The sequence below is a fragment of the Rhinichthys klamathensis genome, unplaced genomic scaffold, assembly GCF_029890125.1.
Source record: "Rhinichthys klamathensis goyatoka isolate OS25496 unplaced genomic scaffold, OSU_Roscu_1.1 h1tg000177l_1, whole genome shotgun sequence".
Taxonomy (NCBI): Eukaryota; Metazoa; Chordata; class Actinopteri; order Cypriniformes; family Leuciscidae; genus Rhinichthys; species Rhinichthys klamathensis.
The window spans coordinates 1159397-1182447 of record NW_026606706.1 but is presented as its reverse complement, the minus strand read 5'-3'; the positions used below and the strand labels follow the sequence as shown (position 1 = coordinate 1182447).

The window sequence follows — 23051 nt, the reverse complement described above, 5'->3', positions numbered from 1 at the left end:
AATTCTGAACCAATAGTATTGGTCAGACAACCAGACATTATTATTTAGATGTATGTTACTGTAACAAATATTATGGGGACCTTGAAGGCCTCACAGTGAAAACTGCTTCATGAAGGGACTAAATGATGGCCTTATTTCCAATCTGCTTAAAGACGTCTTTAAAATAGGTCTATGAGTTAGTGTGTAATGTGTAGCAATTACAATTAGCTTAATTTAGGAAGTCCATGACACAGAACATGGTATGTGTTCATACCTGCTCTCTGGTTTCAGGTTCTCCACAGCGGTATGTGTTTGATTTGTTGTCTGGATGGACACCTCTTCTCCATGTGGACCCTTGGTTGAGGAAACTACGTCATATTCTATTGAGACCACAAAAAAAAAACGAATTTGTCATTTCACATCTTTAATAGAACAAAGAAGGAGATGTTTTCCAGAATGTCTGAGCTGTTTTATTGTATTCAATATAATTTAATGGTGTGTGTGTTTTATTTTTTGTGTACTTTTTGGATTTTGGGGGGAAAATCGTTTTGTCAAAAGTTTTGGGTCAATAAGATTTTTTAAAAGTAACACTTTTAACCATCAAGGATGCATTAAATTAATCAAAAGTGACAGTAAAGACAATTACAAAAGATTTCTATTTTAAACAAATGTTTTTTTCTAATTAAAGTATCCAGGGGGGGAAAACTGTTTTCAAATACTTTCTGAAGGATTATGTGACACTAACGACTGGAATAATGGCAACTTTTCAGCTTTAACAATTATTGTTTTGTTTTTTTAATCAAATAAATCTGGCCTTAGTGAGAATAAGAGGCAGTTATATTTATTAATTTTTTTACAGATTTTTTACAGACAATATTTTGAATGGCAGTGCATATCCTTTCTTCCATGGAAGGTTTGGAATGACTTATTTTAAAATGAGTAAATAATGACAGATTTAAAAATGTTTTATATCTCATATATCTTGTTAAATCAAACTAAAGTAAGTCTGAGCAAAGCCTTAAGGCAAGCCAGTTCACTTGGCGGCCATCTTGGCAACACCTCTCTTGGGCAGTTATTTTTTTAGGTAGGTAATGGGCATAAAACTACAGCTCCTTTCTGATGGAATGGAGAAAAGACTAAAAATCTGTCAAGATTTGTCAAGGCAGGTACCGTTCACATATTTCAAATCAGCAATATAATCTGACAACAATGGTATCATAAATTTTACTTCCTAAGCTCAAACCAATGCTAAAAAACTATATTTTTCAGGCTTGCCACATTCCAGAGTTAAAGGGATAGTTTACCCAAAAAGGAAAATTCTGTCATTTATTATTCTACCTCATGTCTTTCCAAACCCGTAAGATCTTCGTTAATCTTCGGAACACAAATGAAGAGGTTTTTTATGAAATCTGAGAGTTTTCTGACCCCACCCCCACCCCCCATGAAATGACATGAGGGTCAGTAATTAATAATAACAGAATTTTAATTTTTGAGTGAACCCTTTAAAAAACAGACATTGCATTCGTCAAAAAAGGCTGTTGGCTCTTTTAACTTTCAATCCTACAGCTGCCAGATTGGGCATTGCAACTTTTTCCTTTCATTTATCAAGTTGTCCATCACCAACTTCTATACTGTCTCTAGTTTAAGTCTAGTTCTCTATTTTAAGTCTACCTGTGGTCTCATTGTCTGTTTTGTCCCAGTCAAGGATGATGAAAGAGGGGCATCCCTCTACTGTGACTACAGTAAGGTTGGATGGAGGGGTCTTGGGCGGGCCAGTGACATTAATGTATACCACCTCCTCATCAGGAAATAAGCTGAGAGACTCAGTGAGAGAGCATGGCTCCTCCGGGCGTTTGTCAGTTCTATAGATCACATGAGGCGCTGCAAAAAGACGACAGGCGACGACTTGTCAAAAATTGACTGAATTGTAAAATAGACCTCCAATTCCTCAATAAATTATTTTGACCCATATACCTACCTACAAAACGTTTCTTCCCCGTTGCATCCACCTCAGATAGGGGATGAGGACTGAATACAGAGGAGTTGTCACCGGTGTGAAAACGACTGCCTAAGATTCAAAGACATACATGAAACAATCAAAAGATCAAGACTCCAACTCTGTTAGACTTATTATGCCTATTATTCTCAGCAGATCTTCTTGCAACTTTATAATAGAAACTGGTACACAAACACTCTAATTTCAGTATCCAGTGTGTCATCATAGGTTTCTATAAATGAACTGTACAAATCACAGAACATGCATTAGACCATACCTTCAAAAGCAGATTGTGGTGTTGTTGTTTGTGAAGTCTCTTGATTGGTTGGTTTTTCAGTAGTGGGTGGAGCTAGAGGTTTCAGATCTGGGACTGGGTCCATCTGCTTCAGACCAATAATCTTTTCTAAAAGTTAACATAGAAAATGTTTTGTTAATTGGCAACGAAATATATGCACATCAAGACTGTCGCCATATCGACTTTGATATCTTTATCTGTCAGTGTCCTCACCCTTTTCTTTAGTCTCTGAAACCTGGTTTAGCTTTGTCTTAACTGTAAAAGAAGACAGAAGTTTAGCAGGAGATACAGGGAAATTGCTTTTGGTTAATCAAGGGGTCAGTGAAAACATTAAAACCCATAAAGTCATGCTGTGGCTGAGATTAGTCTAAACAAAAAAGAGAGCTAAGTCTTTTTTCATTGTGTTTGTCCTTTTCATTTTGTTTTCAATTAAAAATAATATCAGCGTAAAGGAACAGCTATTTCACATTATTATGAATGTCCAAGGCCAGAAAACACCGAACTGACTATCATTTAGAAGTGAAGGAAAAGTATGTTCCGAATAACATTCACATGGTTGGAATTTAAAAAAAAAATACTGCATGACATCAGGCTAATGTCCGCACAGTCAGGGTATTGTGAGAGCCAAATGGGATCTTTTAATGCTGTCCAGACTCTCACGACTGCAAAGTCTCCAAGAACAGCTCTACGGGACCAATGCTATGATGGAGTGCAGAACTACACCGCTATAATTCTGGATATTCACTCAAAATAGAAGTCCAAAATAATATTGACCAAAAATTGTCAACTAATCAATCTCAAAACATGATTATTTCCAACAGCTCTCTTTAATGGTCCATTATTCCAATATGTGATTCGCAAAACATTCCAGATCATTTTCAGGAATCTAATTTAGGATGAAAAAAAATGAATGAATGTAAAACAGTTTCACATTTTCCTCAAGTAATCATATATCTGCCAAAAGTCTTCAGGGCAGTAGACTTTCGAATATAAGTCGGATTGGATGGATGGGATGAGCAATTGGGTAAGGACAGAGGGATTTGATTCTCCATTATTTAGTTTCAGTGTTATCTTTGGTTGGGAGAAGGTGATGGATAAAGTGAGAGAGGGTCCATGCTCATGATCTGCCATGCTTTTCCAAAGAACCATAAGCTCTGAAAATCCATTATGACATGAACAGCACATAAATATTTTCTTTGGCCTAGAATCGTCATGAAATCCAGGTGCAAGGGAATCGGTTTCTACACAAGAGATTTTTTCTACCAAACAGTGACATCTATCTTAAACAATATGTTAAAACTGTATCCAGTCTAGCACTATGCACAATTCGATTCACAGTTTTCTGGGACAGGGGCTACAAAATCACTCAAAACTGAAGAACACAACAGGCTTTGAAACTACAGTAACATCACAAGGACTGTAATGGATATATATCGCAACCCCCCTTACGAGATAAAACTATTAGCATTCAAAATCCATAAAGGAGATTACCAAGTTGCTTTCTGGGACCCTTCTGAGTTTTGGCCGCCGAAAGGCCTATATGGCGCTCACCATAAGGCACTGTCAGGATACAAAAGACTGTTATAATCAAACCCATTTCATTCAAGGGATATGACAAAGAAATGTGTTAAAAGCATACAGAAACACTGTAAAACAATAATATGAGTACAGGAGTGTTTTTGATAAATATTACGAGTAAGAGTGAGACCAGATAGAAGGGAAAAAAAGACTAAAATGTTGAAATGTTTAGTTTCAGCTGTAATATCAGGTGTCACAGGAGTAATCAGCTGTAGTGCAGAGTTAAATGACAGTGTGAAGAGGAAAGGATGAGAAACAGACTTTTGGCAGAAAGAGACTGTGTGTGAGTGTGGTTTCCCTTTAGATAACATGAATCTTGTCAACAGGTCCTAAGAGTCCCTTAAAGAAATGAATTTAAAACCCAACAGAGAAACCACAGGCAAAGAAGAATGTATAGATATATACAAAAGCCTTTTCAATCAACTGAGAAAGTTTAACATCCATAATATATACATGATATATATATATATCCACTGAGGTAAAACTAAATATTTCATATTAACAGGTTACAGGATTCAGACAAAAGATTTATTTTTTGCCATTTAGGTTTTTATGAAGCAACATAAAACAATGCAGTAAATAATATTTCAATAAATTAATGGATATAAATAAAACAATGGAAATAAATATAAATATAACTTGACTACCTTTTGAATGCAAATGTGGTCCTTCTTCTCATGCATAATAGACTTCATAATTAATGCCCATAATTAAAATAAATACACAATGCAGTAAACTTAAGTCACATTATTTTCTGTTTAGAAACATTGCGTGTGCATCAGCTAAACACTTACATGCTGCTGCGTATGTATGTGGTGTAAAACAGCCCGACAGATTTATGAATTTGCACAATACATGACATTTAAAGAGTCTAATAAAACAGTTAGACTAAATTAATGACAGAATGAATGAACTAATACAAGTAAGGATGGCTGGATAGATCTTTGGAAGCATGAAAGGAAAACTGAACAGTTAAAGGCCCCAATTAAAAGAAAAACTGTCTTTGTGTTTATGTCAATGCGAAGACTGCCAATGTTTTATACCCCTTTTCCTGTTGAGAGTTGAGTTATGATACACAGGGGGTGGCCTGAAAGTCTTTGTAGGGGGAATCAGAGGGACACGACCATGAGGCCTCAGTCTCTGTGTAACATTTCGTGCCAAGGGGCGGGACACCGAAGGGTTATGGAAGATACCTCTGCCTAGATAAACACAAACACAGTCAGCGATGGGAAAGAGAACATGATTAAAGATTATGGCAACAGAATTGTTGACTCACTGAATTGGGATGTGTCTGGGAAGCTCACAAAAGAGCACCAGCTATCCAAAAACAGAAGCCAACAAATCTAGAAGCGAAGATAGTGTGAAATGGTGTGCGCAGCATTATGACAGTGTCAGTGTTTTTAAGAGTGGATGAAGTAGTCAGGCATTTGAGTTGAACGCATGGCATGGTAATGTGAGAGTTGGTGCCGTAGGTGATGGTTTAAAGATGATTGAGGGGAAGTGGTGGGGCTGTTTCAGCTCTAGTGAGGTGGTAATAGCATTGCCCAGCAGGATGACGTTTGGAAGTGGTGGTGACAATCACAACGATACTGTGTACAATGAAGATATATGCGGTTAATACGGACAGGTGACAAACAGCACAGTTAGAAGGAGTAAAACTGGAGCTGACATCATTACCATCATTCCTATTGGCCACCTCATTTGTAAGTGTTGGCAGTGATAGTAGCTGTTCGTCCTTTGGCTGGGAACTAGCTGACATACAGAGGCAGACTGACATAAGTCTCATACAAAGGTAAACATATTGTAATGACAGTGTTCTCAGAAGATCCCTGCCCAATAGCTTTTAGCCTGTCTAGGTTATCCATGCTGTTAAAGGAATTTCTGGCACCAAAAAAAAAAAAGGCATAATAATGAATGAAAAACATCAAAGAACTTTTTAAACAAGGGGTGTCCAATCCTGCTCCTGGAAGGACAATGTCCTTCGAAATTTTGCTCCAACTTGCCCCAACACACTTGCCTGGAAGTTTCTAGTAATCCTGAGGACCTTAATTAGTTGATTCAGATGCGTTTACTTTATTTAGGATAGGAGGATAGTGGCCCTCCAGGTGCAGGATTGGACCCCCCTGTCTTAAACGATACATTTTAGTTTGCCAGATTGCTACAATTCAATTTACTAGAACTAATATTTTTCTATACTATATGTCTAGGGGAGAAGTTACCCTCTGGTGGACCTGGTTGACTCATCCTCACTGTTACCTTCTCCGCCACGGGTGAGTTTTGAATAGCATCGGATTTGATGAAAGCAGTTTTAGGTGTCAGGTTTAGTGGGTTTTTTTGGGTACCTGACAACTGTTCTTCAGGGTTAGGTGGTTGGTTTTCAACCTGGGAATATGTTTTGGGGTTGTATTTGGCAGTGCTAGCTTGCTGTTTTGTAGTTGTGGAATGTTGTGTTGTGGTGGTGAGTTGGGGCTGGTGCCAAAAAGTGAGTGGATATATAGGGTGTGAAGTCAGTTCCTGTACGTTTTTGGTAAGAGGCAAATCTTCAGTTGTGGTAATTTGGGATGCAGAATATTCTTCAGGGATAGATGGATTAGTGCTAAATTTAAGAGGCAAATCTTCAGTTGTGGTAATTTGGGATACAGAATATTCTTCAGGGATAGATGGATTAGTGCTAAATTTAAGAGGCAAATCTTCAGTTGTGGTAATTTGAGATGCAGAATATTCTTCAGGTATAGATGGATAAGTGCTAAATTTAAGAGGCAAATCTTCAGTTGTGGTAATTTGGGATACAGAATATTCTTCAGGGATAGATGGATTAGTGCTAAATTTAAGAGGCAAATCTTCAGTTGTGGTAATATGGGATGCAGAATATTCTTCAGGGATAGATGGATTAGTGCTAAATACTGGTTGCCTGATGAAATCGGTAGTCTGCCGTGACACTAATCCATTCTGAATGTTTGCTAATGTTGTGGGTAAATTCAAAGCTGTGTTTGTTGGAGAATGGACATTTGTGGACCAATTCGGTTTTGTTGTTGGTTTGTTGTTTGGCTGTTCAGAATGTGTGATTGTGCTGGACTGGTAATAGGAAGTGAATTTTGAGAAAGTGTGAGTGGTTCTGTGTTTGGACGTGCCTTGTGAACGTTGGGTTGTGCTCAACCGATGCAGCTTGGTACTGGGCCGAATTTTCCTTGTATGGAGACTCTCTTGAGTTATGGTGTCTTGTTTCTTAGATGGGTAGGGATGTTCCTGGACAGTGCTTGTGGTGTGTTGTTGGGTTTGGTGAAGTGGTGGTTTGGTTGTAGATGAACTAGGTGTTTTTTCACTAAACTGTTGTTGGGGTGTATTCAGTAGCTGTTTGGCTGTATATGGTTGAACTTTAACTGAGATCTGTGTTTTGATGGTATATTTTTTGGTTGTAGTGGGTGGTGGTTGGGTTGTGCTGGTTTGTAGTTTGGTTGTGGAAGGTTCTGGCTGAGTTGTCGTAGGTTGATGTGGGGTTAAACTAGTATGTTGCTCTGTGTGAGGATCTGTTTGGGTAGTGCTAGGGTGACTAGTGGGGTTTTGAGTTCGAACTGTGCTTGTGGTTTTTGGCGTGGCCAGGAAGATAGGTGTGTCAGTGGAACTAAGGGCCTCATTCAAGGCAGGTTGATCATCAGGAGCTGTTGTGGGATTTTCCACCCCTATTAACGAAACTGGAGAAACAGACACAATATGTATGACAAACATGCAAAGAAAATGGTACAGTTCAAGTACAAAAACAGAAATAAGAAGGCACTGATGTCCATTTGTTGATAATGAGATATGTAGATCTCCTATCACAGAAGTTAAAAGGACATTTTTATGTTTTAATTTGAATTAATTTGTATAGAAGAAAAGTAATTATAGTCATTAGTTGAATTTCGTTTTCATAAATGCATGTTTTTTTTAACTGCCCAATGCCAAGTCAGCTACCAAAAATAAGGGCAATACAATGCTAAAAAACATTTCCTTCAATTTGTCGCTCTCTCAGGAAAGTCTAATATGGCACACACAAGTTTTGATAAACGTGAAGGACATTTATTTGGAATTTATCTTGAAAACTGTGACAGGGGACACTACATGTGAAGTCCAAGAGGTCCAAATAAAAAACAATTCAGGTCACAGACATAAAACAGAGGAATTTGGTGTAGTTTTTTTTTTTTTTTTTTTTTTTACATAGATGGATAATTAATATGAGTTAACGCAGGTGTACTTGATTTGTTTAGTGTTTAAAGTTTTCTAAACATTTAAAGCTGGAAAAGCAGTGAGAAAAAAATGTTTGTCATTTTAGTTATAGGCCTAATGTTGTTTTATGAAGATAACCAGGTGTGTAGTTGTAAAAACAATTCATTGTTCACTTTTTCACATGCAAGAAGAGGATAGTTATATAAATAATTACTTATCATAGAGGAAATAATGTAGCTATTGAAAACAAGACATTGGAGAAGACAGTTTTGAAAACATATGACAAAAAATAGTTAAAAGAGTTTAAACAGCAAGAGACAATGTGGAGCAATTTATATGTATACTGTCACGTGTATATCTCCCTTTTGACACATTTTTTGCCAAATTTTAGACATATTAACACAAAATTAGGTAAGAATGCACAATGGTCCCATTTATTTCCAAGATGATAACTGGAGGTCTATATACATGTTACGTAGTGAGGTAATGTGGCAACAAGGCATCATACAACCTTTTCAATTGTTGCATACTGATTACAAGCAATACGAAATAGTAGGCAGTATGCAGTAAATACTGTGCAGTATGGTGTGTGAATTATGCCAGTATTCCATTCTGCTAATGTAATATTATGCTTGGCTTCAAAGGTGAGAGAGTGTCATTTACCTGTAGTTTTCCATGGCTTTGGAAGGCAAGTGTGTTTGAGGAGAGGAGCTGCTCTTGTCTGGGTAATGTTGTTTGAGACTAGAAAGTGGCAGGAAAATTCATTACGTATTTATTCATTATTCATATATCAGTGACTGTGTTTAGGATGGAAAAAGAAGTCTTTAACCTGGCACAGGAGGCAAGAATGATGGTTGGCCTGCTAAGACTGGCTTCTGTTTAAAAAGAAACATCCAAGGTTAACAAAAGAGAGAGAAAAGGAGAATAAAAGGTTTGTCTCTACAGCACAGCTATATACTTACTTTAACCTTCGCCTGGTTCAGTTCATTAAATGGCTCTATTATTTGATCTGTATTTTTTTAGGAAAAAAATACAGTTACTTCTCAGTTACAATACATTTCATTTAAGTATCAGTTTTGTGTCAGATATTGTTGACTCAATAAGGGTCTATAACTATAAAATTAATGTAGATAGTAGAAGTAGTTGTAGATAGCACAGCTCAGAATCTGATGAGAAATATATCATATTAAAATCTATGACTCACATGAGACACATGAGAAACACATGAGATTCCTAACGTCTTTTTCTCAGAAGAAAAATACTGAAGAAATTCAGTCTACAGAAGAAAAGACTTAAAGGGATAGTTCACCCAAAAATTCTGTCATTAATTACTCACCCTCATGTCGTTCCAAAGCAGTAAGACCTTCGTTCAACTTCGGAGCACAAATAAATATCTTTTTGATGAAATCTGAGAGCTTTCTTTTGATCCCTCCAAATTTGGACTAAACCGCTCAATTTATATGGATTATTTTTACAATCTCTTTATGAACTTTTTGAAGCATCAAAGTGGTAGTTGCGTAGCTGTCAATGGAGAGTACAGAACTGGCTCAGATTTCATCAAAAAGATCTTCATTTGTGTTCTGAAGATGAACGAAAGTCTTACGGGTTTGGAACGACATGAGGGTGAGTAATGACTAAATTTTCTTTTTTGGGTGAACTATCCCTTCAAGCAAAAGTCTCCATGCCTCTCCATTTAATATAATGCTATCTAGGGGAAACAACTGAGATATTGGAGTTGTCCCAATTTTGATTTGAATTTTGAATTTTGAATATTGTAAAGAGTTTTTTTTTTACAGCCATATAGAGTGAGACCAAATCGATGATGATCTGTAGTGGGACACACCAGCTGTGTTATGGATGACTGGTGGGCTCCAGGCTCCACTGTTTTTGTCAGTGTCTGGTCGGACCGCAAACTCATACAGAGCATCTGGTTTGAGGTTGTCGATGACTGTGCTGGTGGATGGACAGGTCTGGTAGTTCCAGGTATTGCTGGGTTCTTTCTCTCTGTAGCGCACTGTGAACTGTCTGAGAGGAGACAAAAAAAGAAAACCAGACTCTAGAAAATAACTTAATTTAAAATGGCAGTATTAACAGTCAAATGATGAAACAAATTGATATGGCAATAATTTTGATATGGCACTAATTGGCAAAACCCAGATTTTATAAATGTATGCCCCTTTTACCCCCAGTTATTTTTAACAAATTGGTTGTTTTGTAGAGGCCGGGCTGAGGTCAAGCTTTCCACTAACTTGTCCAAGGAAGGAGAGTGTGTGGGTCAGGTTTTGCCTACATTGTGCAGACCATATGTCCTTACAAGGACAGTAAAACTGAAGTCAGCTGCATTGCAGCGATTAGCCAACAGTATCTATGAGCAAAATGACTTAAAGGGATAGTTCACTTTGAAATTAATTTTGATATTTTTAGGTCAAACCGTTCCTGTCTGTCAGTCATATAATGCAGGTCTATGGTCACCACCTCAAAGAGCATGCACAGAGAAGTCCAAATTAAACATGATTTAATGACTCGTAAATGTAAGTACACATTGATGGCCTAAGACACAAAACGAGCGGTTTGTGTGAGAACAGTATTTATATCGTTTTTACCTCTTGTAACCACAGCCACGTCCAAGTGATCTAAGGGCGCGGGCGCTTCGGTCTGCGCAAGTGCCGGAAAGCGCCGGAAGTGATCTCTTCCAAAAAAAAAAAAAAATTCAACGTTGTCTGTTGATATATCGAAATCGTCTTCCATTGCGATTTCCTGTATATCTAAATATGTTTAGATCTTCACAGTGAAAGGTAACACTTCCGAAATCTCTGTGTAAACAATGAGTGACTGCACGCGCGAGAGATCATTTCTGGCGCTTTCCAGCGCTTGCGCAGACCGAAGCGCCCGCACCCTCAGATCACTTGGACGTGGCTGTGGTTACAAGAGGTAAAAACGATATAAATACTGTTCGGTTTCTCACACAAACCGCTCGTTTTGTGTCTTAGGCCATTAAATGTGTACTTACAATTACGAGTCATTAAAGGCACACTATGCAGGAATTCCGTTTTTGTCAAACAGCGACCCCTAGAGTCGCTGTGGAGTACTTGTATTTAACGTTACTGTCGTAAATGCCACTCACGCAGAGCGTCTGCCATAGACTGGTCTCTGCACTCACGGCCTGATACCCCTTTGATACCCCATTGAAGCTGTTATATTAAGGTACAAATCTTGCATAGTGTGCCTTTAAATAAGAGATCTAGCGCTAAAATGTGTTTTTGAACTCAACCTGAGCGCTCGTGTCCGCTGCTATCAGTGTCATGGATACATAGTGTCTCTCATGGCGGCGCGCGCGCAGTCTTCACTCGGTCGTGCTCTTCAATCTATCGCCGTTGCGGAGACTCTCTATTCATTCCGGTGAAATCACAAAATAAAATGCACACAAACTTAGAAAGATTTACTTACTAGTCCATCAACAAGATCGCCAGGTCAGCATCACTGTTGCATCCAGTGCTGCTTTTTAGCTCGCGCCAACGAGTGAAAGCCCGACCGAGTGGGACTCTTGTCCGGTTCCTCACGCGGTCAGATTCTCTTTTCCTTTTCCTAGTCTCTTCCGACCGCGTTTTCTTTGCTTTTTCCATCATCGAGTATCACACGTCTGAAATGCGTGCAAGTGTCTTCATGCTTCAAATGTTGTTGTTGATGTGTGTGACATCGTTGCCGTAAATCATGTCGTCATTCTCGCGAGATTTGTTGGGGGCGCTCCTCTCAAACTTGCATTGCTGGTTTTTCCAGCGGCGTCCCCCCCAAGCTTTACTACCAGGATGATTCGCCCTACTATGAGTTTGTTTACCACCGAAATGACTTTGAAGCTGTTATATTAAGGTACAATTCTTGCATAGTGTGCCTTTAAATCATGTTTAATTTGGACTTCTCTGTGCATGCTCTTTGAGGTGGTGACCATAGACCTGCAATATATGACTGACAGACAAGAACGGTTTGACCTAATTAAAAATATCAAAATTGAAACTACTGCGGAAACAAAGACACCTACATCTTGGATGCCCTTGAGGTAAGCTAAAACATACCAAAAATTAATTTCAAAGTGAACTATCCCTTTAATAAACACACAAACTGGAGATAGAAAACATCATTAGTTTAGTACAAATACAAAAGATGGAATGTCTCCACCATGATAGAAAAATTAAATGTGTGCATTTGTATTCTTTTTCTTTTTTTTGCCACCACATAGGCATCTGCACACATCGTCCTATACCTGCTCTGTGTCTTCTGTCAGTAAAATAATTGCACATCTTGAGAGACGGTCAACAACATTAAATCTGATTAAATCCAGATAACACCCACACGGTTCATGGACATACACACATAGACGCGTTAGGACACATACCCTTCATCAATACAGTCCTCCAGAACGGAATCCATGATTGAGGTGGTTAGTAGTGTCCCCCAGGACAGCAGCACCGACGACTGTGTCACCGAGCCGATCACAACGTTTAATGGTTTTTCTAGATCCACTTTCCCTGGAGGTCACAAGTCAGTAATCAGCTCAAATTTATTGCATACTAATGGCCAAAACATATGGACACTTAAGTCACACTTAATGTAGTTTTTTAATGGTTGCGAAGTAAGTTCTTATTCCAATGGTGAATGTAATTTCACCATGTGCAACATGTTCCTGCATCAACATCTGCTTAAAACAATAATAATTTAGTTAATTACAGTGACAATGAATGAAGAACTCATTATTTGTATACAGCCTATTAATATACTAACAATGTAGAGACTACAATACATTAACTATGAATTAACTATAAATGAATAGCCTAGTTTTCAAATGATTTATAAGTACTTTATTACTGTACACTTATTATAAAGTGTCACAGTATAAGTAGGGAAATTGGGACGCAGTTATGTCATTTACTATATCAATTCTTCAAATGCCTGATTCATTCAGGATAAAGACAAAACAGCTTTGACCTCGTAATATTAATATTGACTTCTCGAACTGTTGTATAAAAGCAAATCTAATGCAATGATGACATTCTTTTTACAAATTGTACAATCTTGTACAAATAGTTTTTGGGGCCACTGAATGCGCAGATGTTGTTTGTAAATTGTTCTCAAATTTCATTTGTGGTACCGTGTAGTGGTCGACCGATTGGTTTTTTGATGGCCGATGCCGACATAAAATATATATAATTTATATTTATTTGAATTAATATTTAATAAATTAGAAATAAATATGAAAATAAATGTAAAAAAAAATCTTTAAAATAAACATGGTTCTATTTTTGGATGGCAATTGATTCTGCAATCCTATCAGTATTTTTTCACAAATAAAGTAATTGTTTAAAAATATATGAATAAAAAGGATGTAAACACTGTAATTGCACTCAGTAATCTGGTAAATTTGTGCGCACTGGTAATCATGTTTTTTACAATAAAGACAAGGTAACACTAATTTTACATACAGCACACAGTGAAAATGGCATGAATATGACATAGTTGGCAACATAGCACAGCATATTTTAAAATCAAGGATCGGCTTTGGCGATGTATCGGTTGATCTTACCTGTGCATTGTTTCCTAGGTTCCTCAGGTTTCTTTGATTGTACCGCAATCAGATATTTGGGCTCAGCATCTAGAAAATAGAGGAGAATCAGTTAAATAAACAACAAACTCTATGAAAGAGGGCTAAAGAGAAAGACGGTACCTATCTCAGTCTCAAAGGGTTGTCCATCCTCGGGCAGATGAATTAATTGTTTGGAGAGCATGCTACTGCCATAGCCCAGGATATATCCCTCCAGTCTGCTGTCCACATGGGGCCGATTGAACTGGAATACAATGGTGTCTCCAACAGCGCTGATACGCACCCTCATGTTGTGTCTTTGCACTAGGATTCAAATACACAGGAAAAGTGATGTCAGATTCAGTTCAGTTCCTTACATAATGACTTCAGCTAGGGATATTAGAAGTCATGTGACTGTATCTACAACGTTTCTGCCAAGAGATTTGTAATAACAATCAGTCCAGTGTTGTCAGATTTTCCTCTTTCCAAAAGCTACGCTTCTACAGTGTAACTGAAAGTGTTTTAGTCATGCGTCCATGCGCTTGCCGGCAGCGATGTCTCCCACACAAACATCATGTTCTGCCATTAAAATTACCTAGTTTTGCGAACTATGACAACAAAACACAAACACGTATAAGAATCCCAGTGCAGGACCCCTGTGGTTTGTTTCTCATAAATGTGTGGTGTGTTTCTGAAGAATGAATGATGAAACAGTGTCCTATGCCAGAGAAAGTGGTTACTGCTGAGGGAAACCCCTGGCATTGAGCACAGAGCTTCAGATCACACAAACAACCCATTTATTACATCAGAGCTGGTTTCTGTATCACTCCCAGAAGAATCAGCAGATAAACTGCTGTGTTTCAGAGAAATGTCAGAAACCATGTGTGTGTAACATGAGAAAACACTTGTTGCATGTGTGTTTGTTTACTGTTAAACATAGTCATCCATAGAATATGAAACTGAAGAATGATTTCTCCTAGACGGCAGTGAGAATAAATGGAAAACAAATTAAGACTTCTCCTGCTTCTCACATATTTCTCCTTTAGTTTCAGAAGAGATCACAGCATTGTCATAGATTTGCCAAGACCCCAAATAAAAAAACAGGTGCTATCAAAAGTCTGAGATTTCATCATGAGCTTCAACATTTCTCATCAAATTCTTCCAAAACCAAATTATCCGAGCTACACTGCCATTCAAAAGTTTGGAGTTGATCATAATGTTTTCATGTCTTTCAAAGGTCTTACCAAGGGTGCATTTCTTTGAAGAAGAAAAAACAGTAATATTGTGAAATATTATTACCATTTGAAATGTTCTATTTTTATACGTTTTAAAATGTAGTTTATACTTTATATAAGAAATTTACTTAAAAAAGAAATAAAGCTGAACTTTCCAGCAACCATTAGTCCAGTCTTTAGTGTCACATGCTCCTTCAGAAATCATTCTAATATGCTGATGTGGTGTCAAGTAACATTTCTTATATCAATGTTAAAAACACTTGTGCTGCTAAAAGGGGTAGTACACTCAAAAATGGTGGGTCATTAATTACTCACTCATGTCATTCCAAACCCAATAGACTTTCGTTCATCTTCGGAAAACAAATGAAGATCTATTTAATAAAATCTGAGCGATTTTTGTCCCTCCATTGACAGCTAAGCAACTACCACTTAACACTTCAAGATTGTAAAACTAATCCATATGAATTGTAGCCAGGGTTTCCCCATACTGCCTTTGCGCAGCGCGATTTTATTCACGCTGCTAGGCAGTCTGGATACCATGGACCTGCCATGGACCAAATTTTCGCCTCAGCCAGGGGACCAATCACAGAACGGGGAGGGAGCAACAAGACGATAAAGACGTCTATGCGACACACCGAAGCAGTTTGTTTATACCTATGGATCAAACATGGCAGCAGACGCGAAGTTACCTTTCGATGCAGCCTTAGATATTGTTCTAAGTAGTTTAGAACGCAAATAAATCTCTGACCCATCGGGTATAATATAATTGAAACGATATGAGCTACGTACAGGCGCATTTGATAGACATTCGTAGCACCCAATAAACGACTCTGGGCATTCATAAACCACGCCTCAAATACGAGAAAATGAATATGTGGTTCCCAGACCACGTCTCAATGTCAATCAGTGGCGTAGGTTTGATTTTGAAATTGGTGGGGACGGGGACATCAATTTATAAATATATTTTAAGTTTGATCGAAATTATTGCTAGGGATATATCATTGTCACTGCAGGGCTGCCAACTCTCACGCATTCACCGTGAGACTCACGCAATTGAGCCAATTCTCACGCTCTCACGCCACACCCCCGATTTCTCACGCTGAAGTGTCAACCCAGTCGGTCAAATGCCTGAAAGATAAGTTTATCTATAGATCTACCAGTTGAGCCATTTGTGATCGACTAGTTTTACCGCAAATTAGTTAAAATATCCTGTAATCTATAGCGAGCGAGCGTGCATGCGAGACAGATGTGTTGAGCTCCTAACGGCGCGCTCCTAACCGCGCACGCGCACACGACGGCAGATAGGTAAGCGAGCTTGCGTGTCTTTCGCAACACAACCCAGTGGACAGTTACACTGTATTGGTACAGTTGAGAAATAATAATATTTTTACAGTTTTCAACCATAATTGGTATTGTTGAACCCTTGCTCTTATTATATTTCTGATTTCTCAGTTTTGTCATTATTTTAGCAAATAATTTATTTTATATGTTTTGAGACAGTTTGTTTGAAGAAGTTTTAAAGAGTTAGTAAAAGAGTAAAGTAAAAGTTAAATTTTTTTTATTTAAGTAGGCATCTATTTTTTTTTCCTATTTTGTATTAATACATAACCTTACTGTATTCATTCATAATGTATCATTATTGCGTGACATTTGTGTCAATAATCGTCAAGCACAGGGGACTTCGCGTAGTGGGAGGGGCCCCCAAATCAAATTCTGCTTAGGGCCCCCAAAAGGCTCGGACCGGCTCTGGAGACCAGACAGACAGTGTGAGTTTTTTGTGACAATTGTGAGAGAAATACACAATTTATTCCCATAAACTGTGTAGTCAGCCGTTCTCCCTCCCATCTGCACTGTGTGAATTGTGAACGCAGGCAGGTCAGTGAGTTACAGGGCGCTCCTTGTCTCCATCCAGTTTAGGCTGGTAACTAATAGGCCTGTTATATAGAATTAAGTTAGCAAAAGCAGAGTTGTTTGTTTTGCAGCACTGAGCAGTTATTTTACATAACTTTATCATAAAAACAGTACAAAAGCATTTCCAGATGACAAATATCTGGACATGCCTAGTAGTTAATGTTAATTATTGTTTTCTAAGAACAGAATGTCAATTAAAATGTTAAATGTAAAATTAAATGTAATGTAAATCTCCCAAGAAATTCTGTACAGATACCAAATACTTTGACAATCAATATATACTTATTACACTTCTGCTAATGCAAGGATTTTGTGTTTGTATTTTTCCCCACACCAAGCCACGCCCCTGAATAAGCCCCTCCCCCATAACCCAAGCCCCGCCCCCCAAAATCTCACTCTAAGCTGAACTCAAAAGTTGGCAGCCCTGTCACTGGATATTGGTAGGGACACGTCCCTAGCGTCCCTACTAAATTCTACGCCCCTGATGTCAATTGTCAATGAGACGTGGTCAGACCACAGTCTATGGGTCTGACGTTAGCCAGGCTATATGAATTGAGTGGTTTATTCCAAATTTTATGAAGAGACACGATCGCTTTATACACTGAACAGATTTAATTTAGGCTTTTATTCACATATAAACATTCATCAGTTAAATGGTAAATGGAAGCTCAAGCATGTTCGCTTGACATGCAAGAGCCAATGGTTCATTCTCGTGTTATGCAGCACGTTTGAGCTTCTGCAAGAAGTTTGTTCTCAAGCGTCAAGCAGGTTCGGTTGAGCTTCTATTTATGTTCGCTGATCAATGTCATCATTCGTGTCTCTTCAGAAAATTTGGACAAAATGGCTCAAATGGATTAGTTTTAGGGCTGCAACGATTAGTCGACGTTGTCGACAACGTCGACAATAAAAATTTGTCGACAAATATCTTTGTTGTCGAGTAGTCGTTTGATCTCACGTGACCTAATGTAAGGGCCTGCAATCCCGCGATTTGAACGCTACGGCGCTGTAGCGCTAGAGTGTAGTGCAGCCCTTACAAATGCTATTGCGGTAGAAGAGAAAACAGCGCGAATTATGACAGTGCAAACGAATCCGAACTAGCAAGGTTTAGGTTTGGGAAAGTTTCACAAAACTTCAAATCAAGAATGCTGTCGTGTGCAATGTTGGGGTGCAAGAGGAAACATCCCGGCAAAAGAGGAGCCGGTGAGAAGTGAGTGTTCTCCAGCTGGAGCTAACTAACCACCAGCGGCAAATCTCTCTTTATTAGAGAATGCAATACTACTAATAATAGTAATAATATTATCAATAGTAATATAATTACAGTAATGTGATGACTTATTTTGTATAGAGTAAAGCTTGATCGAGCTTAGGAGTCAGGGCTGTTTTTATTATTGTAACACTATTAGTATATTAGGTATTATTATAGTCTTATCACTTGCCTGTATTTTGTTCAATAATCATGAAGACTTACAAAACGAGATGTTATATCCTTCCTATGATATAGGAAGAATATCACGGCAGTCACTTTATCATACTATAAATTAAAAGGGAATGAGAACGTCTCTGTCAGCTCAACTGTCATGTAAAAAAAGATTGTAATTTTATAATTATAATAATTGTTTGCAGATTAATATTTTACCATTCTTTGTGTCCTGAAGTAAATGTCCCTTTTTCTGTTTCAGTTCTAAGAAAAGCAGTGGGCCTATTAAACAATGCTTAGAGAGCATTTGTGTGTGATTTGAGTTGGACCGAAATCTGAAAACTTAAAGAGAATGACCTGTTTAGTTGGCTCAAAGTTCATTAAAACAACTATTTCAAAAGCTGAAGTGATTTTCTTTTTTTATATTATAGTTAGAATATGTATAACTCAATGTTTTAACTAATTGGAAAAGCTGAATAATCGTTCCAAACTTACTGATTAGTCTGCGAAATAATCGACGATTAGTCGATTAATCGTTCTAATAATCGTTAGATTAATCGATTATCAAAATAATCGTTTGTTGCAGCCCTAATTAGTTTTACGATCTCTTTAGACTTTTTGAAGCGCCAAAGTGGTAGTTGCGTAGCTGTCAATGGAGAGTACAGAAGTGGCTCAGATTTTATTAAAAAATATCTTCATTTGTCTTCATTTTTGAAGGAAAAACATAATGTTTTTGTGCATGTATCTTTAATGCGAATGAGTTGCTGCTCTCCTGTGTACAACTCATGGATACTTTTACAAAAACTAAAATCTGTTTGGGTTTGATGATTATCTCTATCGCGATCACGCTCACGTGACATGCATTGCAGTTCTTCATCATCATGAAAGTATTATCTGCATGCGTATATGCTTAATAGCCGACATGTGCCGGTATTCGCCAATTACTATGCCGATTATGAACATGCACGATATTGTTATCGTGGGCACTTCAAAATGTCGCCAATATTTATTTATTACGAATCATTCAGATAGAGTGCATTTTAAAAATACTTTACCCATCAACCGTTTATAATGCTCAACATGGCTGTTTTATGCACTGATGTAGGCTAAACACTCACGAGAAGACGAGACGCACTGAATGAAAATGCACATTCACTCTCTGACAGGAGATTGCGCTGATGGAACAGCAAAAATGCAGCGGTTACCCCGGTAACCCTCGTAAATATTTAAGATTTAAGGATATTTACTTTCAAACTTAAACATTTTTATATTTTACTAGGCTACAACATTACAATAAGGCTCCATTATTTAACATTAGTTAATTCGTTAGTTAACAAACTGACAATGAAAAATACTTCTAAAGCATTTATTAATCTTAGTTAATTTAATTTAAACATTTAATAACACTTTATTAAAATCAAAAGTTGTAACTGTAGGCTATTATTTAATGGATCTGAGCTAACATGAACAAACAGTTGTATATTTTAACTAACTTTAACAAAGAATAAACTTCTGTAACAAATGTAGCTATTGCTCATTGTTAATGTGTTAATGCATTAACTAACACAGGCACTGCACGTGCACCCTTGATGCGCAAATGTCCTCTTTCTTTAATTAAAGGCCCTTTTGTGAAGGCCTGCCCAATCTAACTATTACCATTTACCATTTACCATCTAACTATTAGTAAAATTAATGAATAATAATTTAGCCGTAAATAAAATGACCCACATGATGACCTTTCACATGAAACTATACATTGTTTTACAGTACCCTGGCATTAAATTACCCCCAAAAAAGTAGGCACTACTGCGAGGGTGTTTCTAACGCAGAGGGAGTGATGGTACATTTAACATCTTTCTCTCTGTCTGCCATGATCTCTCTCTCTAGGCTATATATTTTTTTCATCTATTGGAAAGTCACAGAAAGGCAGTAGTGGATTTTTTCTTTCACCATTGGAGCAAATGCTAATTATTTCTGCTATGGTCTCCTTTATACTTGAATACTTCTAAAGACCTTTACTCTGCTAAGTTCATTTAAAGCCAGAAATGTCCATTGTTCATTTGTATATCTCTGTTAAGCAGGGTGATTTTGTGTGATTGCAAGAAGCATCCGCATAGGCCTACCAACGCGTATCAGCAGGAATACGTCACGATATATTGCTGTATTGATATTTCGAGCACAGCCCTATTTAAAGCCTTGTTCCATGTGCACCATTTATACTTTGAGCACCTGAACTAACATGAACTGTGTACTGCTTTATTGTATTTAAATGTTCAGTTCTTTTAGATACAATAAAAAGTTTTTAAACCTGTTACATCACTTTTTTTTGCAACTGATTTCAATATCGTGATAATACTGCATACTGTGATAAAAGCTTCAGCAATTATTGCAACATGAAAATTTTATACCGTCAACTTCTGTATGGTTTTTCTGAATGCACACATCTGAAGCACACACAAAGAGAGTTGGAAATCAGACAGCATGTCCCATGAGTATTTAACTAAGTTCTATTTCACGTCTTATTGCGCTTAAAGGGATACTCCACTTTTTTTGGAAATAGGCTTATTTTACAACTCCCCCAGAGGTAAACTGTTGAGTTTTACCGTTTTTGAATCCATTCAGCCGATCTCCGGTTCTGGCGGTACCACTTTTAGCATAGCTTAGCATAGATCATTGAAGTGGACAAGACCATTAGCATTTCTAAAAAAAAAATGACCAAAGAGTTTCGATGTTTTTCCTATTTAAAACTTGACTCTTCTGTAGTTACATCGTGCACTAAGACCGACGGAAAATGTAAAATTGCGATTTTCTAGGCTGATATGGCTAGGAACTATACTCTCATTCCTGCGTAGTAATCAAGAAACTTTACTGCCGTACCATGAGTGCAGCAGGCGCAGGCACTTAGTCCCGGTCACGTTGGAAGTTACCGAGCTGGGGACTATTTTCAGGGGCTGCGTCATATCATTACGCCTGCTGCACTCATGGTTTTTTTGAGAAATGCTAATGGTCTTGTCCACTTCAATGATGTATGCTAAGCTATGCTAAAAGTGGTACCGCCAGAACCGGAGATCGGCTGAATGGATTCAAAAACGGTAAAACTCAACAGTTTACCTCTAGGGGAGTTGTAAAATAAGCCTATTTCCAAAAAAAGTGGAGTATCCCTTTAAACTGTCAAATACACACAAGGTTATTTCAAAAACAAACAAAGTTCACAAACACAGTAAGTTATGTCTGTGAACTTAAACAGCAGGGAAAGTCACTCACTGCTCTTGACTGAATAACTTTAGTAGCTTTAATAAGAATACATTTCTTAATTGAAAGCTGCTGTTAAATGCTCTGGCGAGGGGATAAACATGGTGGAGTGTGTACAGCTCACTCAGGGCGGAGTCTATGCTAATAGGGCAGAGTCTGTCAGCAGTCGTGGGCGGGGCGTGTGCAATGTGTGACGTCACATTGCATGGAAACTGCAAATGGCTTATTCTGAGACACTGCATATGATTTATGATGATTAAAAAAAGAGGAGTGGGTGGATTTTTACCATGTAAAAGTGAATTTTGCATAACAGGTCCCCTTTAAGTTTCCTGAGCTATGAAGAAGCAACGTCGCCAAAAGAAAAAAATCCTTTGGAGTATGCACGACAACAATGAATTGACAGACAGGGATTTCCATAGCAATTAGTACTTTTTTGGTTTAGCGAACCTCAGTGACCTTATAAACAGATGGGTGGCCTCGGGATAATTAGTCAATGTTGAGGTGTATTAAGGGGCGGTCACACTACACTTTTCGTTCCATTGGCTTCCATTCATACACATACGAATGCGGGGAACAGGAAACACAAGTACAAGCAAAGAAGTTTCTCATTCCGTTGGGTTCCAAAATTCAAGTTCAAAGTCATATCATGAGAAGATGAGAGACCAATGGAATATTGATACGCCGCAGAGTGACCTTTTAACTGAATTAAAAGAATGCAAACTTTAAATCTGCAGTGTTGCTGTAAAGTATTGCACATTTGTTATGTATTATACGGTTGAATTATGTTTTAAAAAACGATGCTGCAGAACCTGACATCATTTTGCAACCGTTGCAGTGCCTGTAGAAATTTTGCATGCTCATAGTCTAGTATGACCGCAGCTTTACAATAAGACACTCCCATATGATGAGCAGGTCAATGCTTAATGGCTTTACTTTTTTTATTATATTATGCTTTATGTCTGTCTGCACAACTTGCAACAGTCAAGGGTCTTTTTACATGTAATGTAAATGTACAAGTAATTTTTGATATTGCACAAAGGAAACTAAAAGTAAACTAAATTAATCCACATTCAACCAACGCCCATGCTTTCATGAACTCATGAAATATTTTTAAACAACCACACTGCACAGATTCAAGCTTTAACAGGAAACAGATACACACAAAAAATCTGCCTCCTGATGTGACCTTGTATTTGCTGCCAATAAAAAGATATAAACACACACAATATTTGTTTTGCAATTTCAGTAGAATCCATTACTGACCGCCAATAAAAATTCATTCAAATGACCTTCAAATAGACTTTCAAAATATTCACTGTTAATATAATACAAATTATTTACTGATTAAACAAAAACATTATCAATGAATTCTTTCAAATATACTCGTATAAAACAGTCACAATTGCAGCAAATTATTGCATTATCCCAAACACAAATAAAAAACATTCAGATATATTGACAACAGCTGAGCTTGCATCCTTTAACCAGCACCATGCATCCACAGCATACCAGACTTACGACTTCATAATATTCCATTACATTAGGCATATGCAGTCTTTTTTCCTCTGCATGCAATTCATTTTTAAAAGTTGCATGGTTAAGCATTTCAATTT

At 37.6% G+C, this 23051-nt stretch overlaps 1 protein-coding gene across 5 annotated transcripts in view; it reads right to left on the bottom strand.

The window, feature by feature from the left end:
• LOC130094416 (target of Nesh-SH3) overlaps nt 1-23051 on the bottom strand; it is a 29269-nt gene that overhangs the window by 5796 nt on the left and 422 nt on the right. The window contains exons 2-17 of one of the 5 annotated variants that reach the window (XM_056260673.1): nt 13768-13947; nt 13627-13695; nt 12442-12574; nt 9895-10076; nt 9014-9060; nt 8881-8926; nt 8715-8792; nt 6068-7540; nt 5526-5600; nt 4892-5047; nt 3762-3830; nt 2484-2525; nt 2253-2378; nt 1958-2047; nt 1651-1860; nt 254-359 (exon numbers count right to left, since the gene is read on the bottom strand). In XM_056260673.1, the coding sequence (XP_056116648.1) occupies nt 254-359; nt 1651-1860; nt 1958-2047; nt 2253-2378; nt 2484-2525; nt 3762-3830; nt 4892-5047; nt 5526-5600; nt 6068-7540; nt 8715-8792; nt 8881-8926; nt 9014-9060; nt 9895-10076; nt 12442-12574; nt 13627-13695; nt 13768-13947 (3082 nt within the window). The remainder of the gene's footprint in view (nt 1-253; nt 360-1650; nt 1861-1957; nt 2048-2252; nt 2379-2483; nt 2526-3761; nt 3831-4891; nt 5048-5525; nt 5601-6067; nt 7541-8714; nt 8793-8880; nt 8927-9013; nt 9061-9894; nt 10077-12441; nt 12575-13626; nt 13696-13767; nt 13948-23051) is intronic. The other 4 variants (XM_056260675.1, XM_056260676.1, XM_056260674.1 and 1 more) reach the window with 4 other exon arrangements.